The 5,316-nt window shown below is 49.3% G+C and overlaps 1 protein-coding gene across 3 annotated transcripts in view; it reads right to left on the bottom strand.

The window, feature by feature from the left end:
- TAC4 (tachykinin 4 (hemokinin)) overlaps positions 1 to 5,316 on the bottom strand; it is a 10,068-nt gene that overhangs the window by 1,054 nt on the left and 3,698 nt on the right. The window contains exons 2-4 of one of the 3 annotated variants that reach the window (XM_015570808.1): positions 3,161 to 3,254; positions 1,056 to 1,310; positions 562 to 727 (exon numbers count right to left, since the gene is read on the bottom strand). In XM_015570808.1, the coding sequence (XP_015426294.1) occupies positions 720 to 727; positions 1,056 to 1,310; positions 3,161 to 3,254 (357 nt within the window). In that variant the 3' untranslated portion in view covers positions 562 to 719. Of the gene's footprint in view, positions 1 to 561; positions 728 to 1,055; positions 1,311 to 3,160; positions 3,255 to 5,316 lie in introns of those variants that run through there. The other 2 variants (XM_015570810.1, XM_015570809.1) reach the window with 2 other exon arrangements.

Genomic DNA, 5,316 nt, shown 5'->3' with positions numbered 1-5,316 from the left:
CATTCCTGCCCACATTCTGCATGAGGGACATTCATTTCCATGTTAGTATTGGGGTGACTCCCATGGCCCTTCAAATGGAATGGCTCAAACACTTAGAAAAAAATCTTGGAGGAAAATAGAAGATTTCCCCCATCTCTATAGCCAAGAGCCTATGTTGGAAGGAGTAGGTGTTCTGTTAGGAAAGTGAGAGACCTGCTACCTGACTGTGGGAGGGTTTCCACTCTAGGGACCCCAGCCATGGGACCCAGGAGAACAGTGTGATGTGCCAAGGGTAGCATCATGCCCAGGCCAGGGAGACTAGCTCCATCTGGTAGGGCAGGTGGTCAGGAAAGGAGAGATGGGGCAGCTGTGGGCAAACTACGGCCCGCGGGCCAGATCCGGCCAGTTTGAAATGAATAAAACTAAAAAAACAAAAGACCATACCCTTTTATGTAATGATGTCTACTTTGAATTTATATTAGTTCACACACACACTCCATCCATGCTTTTGTTCCGTCCCTCCGGTCCAGTTTAAGAACCCATTGTGGCCCTCCAGTCAAAAAGTTTGCCCACCCCTGAAGGGCAGCCCCGAAGGATGTGGGTCCTTAGGGCATTGGTCTCGATCCTGAGAGCGCTGGGGGTGGGGTGGGAAGGTAGGGGGTGGGTAAATGATGGTTGTTTTCTTTTGGGTTTGTTTTTCCTTTTCACCAAAGAGTTCTAGGCTTCTCCGATCTGCACTTTTAAGATCCTTGAGGGTGCAAGGGGGAGAATTGATTAGTTTTTCCAATTCTAGGCTTTAGGTAAAAACTCCCCAAGGCAATTTTGAACCTTTGGCAAAACCAGCTTCCTTATCCCTGCACCTACTCCCTAGGCACGCACAGACCACCAGGTCTGAGGAAACAACCAGGGAGCCAAGCATGTGGCCAAACCACGGCTGGCCCCACCCTTGGCGACGCCAGCCTGGCATGTGTGCCCCTGGCCAGAGATCCTCCCCCACCTCCCTGACTTGTTAGAGGCCAGGATGACTCAACCCTCCCCAGGGAGCATGTTGAGGGCAAGGTCTGGCCAACACTCACCCATTTTTCTCTTTGGTTGGATAGGAGGTATTCCTGGAAAAGGGGAAAGAAGGAATGAGGGCTGCACCACTTCCCTGGGGGCTGGGTGAGGTGGGAAGGGCTCATGGCTCTTTGGGGCTCGATGCCTGTGTTGGGTCTTCAGTGGAACTGCAGACACTCCCCACTGTCCTCGCATGGCTGAGCTGCTTGGCTGCTCCTGCAGGGAGGCAGAGCGGAGGAGTGGGAAGTCATTGGCACCTGGCACCATCTGGGCATCTGTGCAAACACATTGAACTTATCTGAACCTTAGTTTCCTCACTCAGGCTTAAGGGACTATTGTGAGATTTAATCACATGTGAGCATAGTAGGTGCTCAACAAATATTTCTCTTATACTCCCATCCCCTGCTTCCCATGGGTTGTTGGATTTGGAAGAGAACTCTGAAATGGTCTAAAATTCATTTTGTTGAGGAGGAAACTAAGGCTAAAAGTGTTTGGTAACAAGTTGGTTTTCTCTATTTTTATATTTTTTATTATAAGAACAGTCTTTGAATACTTGCCCACTATAAAAAGAATTATATAATGGAGAGGCTTGTATAGTAAAAATTAAAGTCCCTCTCTACTCTCTCCCTCATCTCCACTTCCTGTCCTAGATATATATCATCACTGTTGACAATTTGATAATCATCCTCCTAGAGTGCTCCCGATGCATGTGTATGTATGTTTGTATGTCATTTTTTAAAAAACAAGTAGGTTCCTGTCATACATGTTGTTATATAACTTGCTTTTTCCACTTAACCAGTATCTTGGAGAACTTTCTGTAATTTTCCACAGGTCTGCCTAATCCTTTTCAATGGCCACAAAGGCTATATATGGATGTGCCTGATATATTGTGACCAGGAAGCTAGGGTTCTGGCTCAAGGAATCTGGCTCCAGAGGATGCAAAGCATTTGCCTCTGCCCTTAGGGTGACTATATTCTCCTACTGAAGGCTTTTGTTATTTCTAAATTCTTGCCATTGCAGGCATGTTGTCAATGAAAACTCAGGTACAACCTCAGGGCTACATATTTCTACTTGATAGATTCCCTGATGCTCATTCCAACTTTGAGGACTATTGTCGACATTTCCTCTAAATCAGTGGTTCTCAACCTTCCTAATGCCACGATCCTTTAATACAGTTCCTCATGTTGTGGTGACCCCGAATTTCATTGTTATAAATTGAACATAATTAAAGCATAGTGATTAATCACAAAAACAATATGTAATTCTATATGTGTATGTGTTTTCCAACGGTCTTAGGTGACCCCTGTGAAAGGGTCATTCGACCCCAAAGGGGTCGCGACCCACAGGTTGAGAACCACTGCTCTAAATAGACAGGCTATAAAAGTGCTAGGTCTTTCATACCCTCACCAACACCACTTAAATATATACATATAATGTTAACAATAAGAAAAAAGACTGCTCTCTGTCCAGACTAATATCCTTGTCCCCCCAGGACATGACTCCCACATTGAGGGCCCTCTCAGGGAACGCAGGTTCATTTTAATAACTCTGTTGGAGCCCGGCCAGTGTGGCTCAGTGGTTGTGCATCAACCTATGAACCAGGAGGCCACGGTTCAATTCCTGGTCATGGCATATGCCAGGATTGCAGGCTCGATCCCCAGCATAGGGTGTGTAAGAGGCAGCCGATCAATGATTCTCTCTCACCATTGATGTTTCTATCTCTCTCTCCCTCTCCCTTCCTCTCTGAAAACAATAAAAATATTTTTAAAAAATTAAATCTATCGGAAACAAATAGAACTAGAAAGCTTGGACTGTGGCTTGGGTCACATCTAGTCGCTGATCTGTAGCTCCAAATCCATCCACAGTATCAAAGGTAATGACACCAGAGGGTGCAAAACATTGACTTCTACTCTTGGGGTGCCTATATTCCCATATGCCAGAGACATCCCAAGTTTACCTGGTGTAGTTAACACTTTTAGCGTCCTGGTTTGGATCATTTATGTGGACACTCTACCCCCACCCCATCGCATGAGCGACCCCTACTGGCCTGGAAGCTAGGAACCGGCTTGGTGAACCGACCCGCTCAGAACCACTCCTCCAGGGGCTGCCCACCTTTGTCACTCACCTCCCGCCTGCTTCCCCATCAGCGGAAAGAACTGGCTGGCTTTGTCCCTCTTCACCTCCTGAAGCTGGAGCTGAATGCTGGGGGCGACACCTTCCTGAAAGGCAGAGAGTTTGTTAGAGCGAGAGGAAGGCTGGCGGGGAGACGGAGGGCAGCCTAAGCAATAACAGTTTCAGTGACACTTGCTCTGTGCTGGCCCGGGGCTCGTTTGCATGTATTACACAATATTACGCAGTAATAATTTATAGTCAACGTTTCACCTACTGTGTTCCTGGCTCTGTTCTAAGCACTTTAACATTAATTCTCTTTGATCCTCACCAAAACACCATGATGTAAGGACTATTATTGCACCATTTTATTTTTTAGATATATTTTTATTGATTTCAGAGAGAAGGGGAGAGGGAGAGATAGAAACATCAATGATGAGAGAGAATCCTTGATCAGCTGCCTCCTGCACGCCCCATCCTGGGGATGGAGCCCGCAATCCGGGCATGTGTCCTGACCAGGAATTGAACCGTGACCTCCTGGTTCATAGATCGATGCTCAACCACTGAGCCACGCCAGCCGGGCATTGTCACCATGTTACAGATGAAAGCGCAGAGAGGTTAAGTCATTTGTCCAAGGTCACCAGCGAGGAAGTGAGAGCGGCTCCAGGACTTGAAGCCGTCACCTGCCTCAGAGGCTCAAACACAGCAGCATAATTTCGTTTACTCTTCACAGCCACCATATGAAGCAGCGACTATGAGTAATTCCCATTTTGTAGATGGAGGTTAAGTGATCTGTCCAAGATCACACAGGAAGTGGCAGAGCCAGGATTTAAACTCAGGCAGTCTGGCTCCAGAGCCTGGATTCTGCTCCACCTGGGGGCATGTCCCCAACATAGACAAGGAGGGGCCGCTGAGGGACTCAGGGTGGGCACCCCGTAGGCAAGGTGAGACTGCTTCCCCTCCCAACCCCACCCTAGTCTCCTTTCTTCCTCGGGCAACACCCCCCCACCCCCCTGCCCTTGCCCCAGATTCACCCTGCCCTAGAGCCTGGGCCTCCCATGAGGAACGTGGCCTGGGGCCTGGGGTAGAGGCCACTACTTTGGGCAAAGACATTTTCTTTCTTGAGCTAATGCGGTGAAAGTTCTGGACCAAGGGCTATGGATTGAAGTCATTCCTCCATTAGCCTTGGCCAAATTCTCTCCTGTGGCCCCTGCTAAGAGGGGGAGAGGCTCACTGGTGGGAGAGTGACAGTGGGTGACATTCATTAGACCTTCTTCATGTCTCTGCATCCCTGGTGCCTGGCACAGTGCCTGGCAGACAGAAGCTCAGCCTGTGTGGGTTAAAGAACGCTGAACAAGGGCCTTTCTCTGACAGTGGGAAGAGGGCAGAGGACGGGGTCTCCTTTTCCAGGAAGGTTGAAGACAGGACTAGCAAGCAAAATGAGGAGCTGGGGGAGCAGGGTGATGGGGCCTCCCTCTTCCATCCCCAGTTTCCCCAGGGGCAGCGCTGGCGCTCCAGGAACCAGCAGGGACCTGGCTAGGGTGCAGAAAACCCCTATTCCTCACATCGTTTGTTTCGTCCCAACTTTTAGGACCAGAAGTGGATTTTCCTCTAAGACGTGGACCAATTCAGTCCCTTCCCATCTGTCTCCTCCCCCGGACGTCAGTGGCTGGGGCAGCTTCTTGGCTGGAGTCGCCTGGCCTGGCCAGGAACCGGAATAGTCTCTCAGGAGATTTGGAGCCATTTCTGGAAAGCTGGTGAAAACCACTGTGTCCTGGTAAGAGGCGGCCATCAAATACAAGCTGGGGAGAAGGGCTATTTATAAACTAAATAACGTTCACCTTTCCCTCACCCACTGGGTTTTTGGGGGGGGAGTTTCCTAGGAGACATCCTTCACTTTCACTCGGGAAGGACTCCTGCCCCCCTCTAAGCCCTCTCCTTATCCATTTAACCCAGTGGTCGGCAAACTGCGGCTCGAGAGCCACATGCGGCTCTTTGGCCCCTTGAGTGTGGTTCTTCCACAAAATACCGACTTCTGTGCCTGGGCCACGAAGTTTCAATCGCGCTGTACGTGTGCGCCTGCACGTGGTATTTTGTGGAAGAGCCACACTCAAGGGGCCAAAGATCCGCATGTGGCTCGCAAGCCACAGTTTGCCGACCCCTGGGCTATAC

Source organism: Myotis davidii, unplaced genomic scaffold, assembly GCF_000327345.1.
Source record: "Myotis davidii unplaced genomic scaffold, ASM32734v1 scaffold327, whole genome shotgun sequence".
Lineage (NCBI taxonomy): Eukaryota > Metazoa > Chordata > Mammalia > Chiroptera > Vespertilionidae > Myotis > Myotis davidii.
The sequence above is the reverse complement of the archived record's forward strand: the minus strand, read 5'-3'. Positions and strand labels throughout refer to the sequence as shown.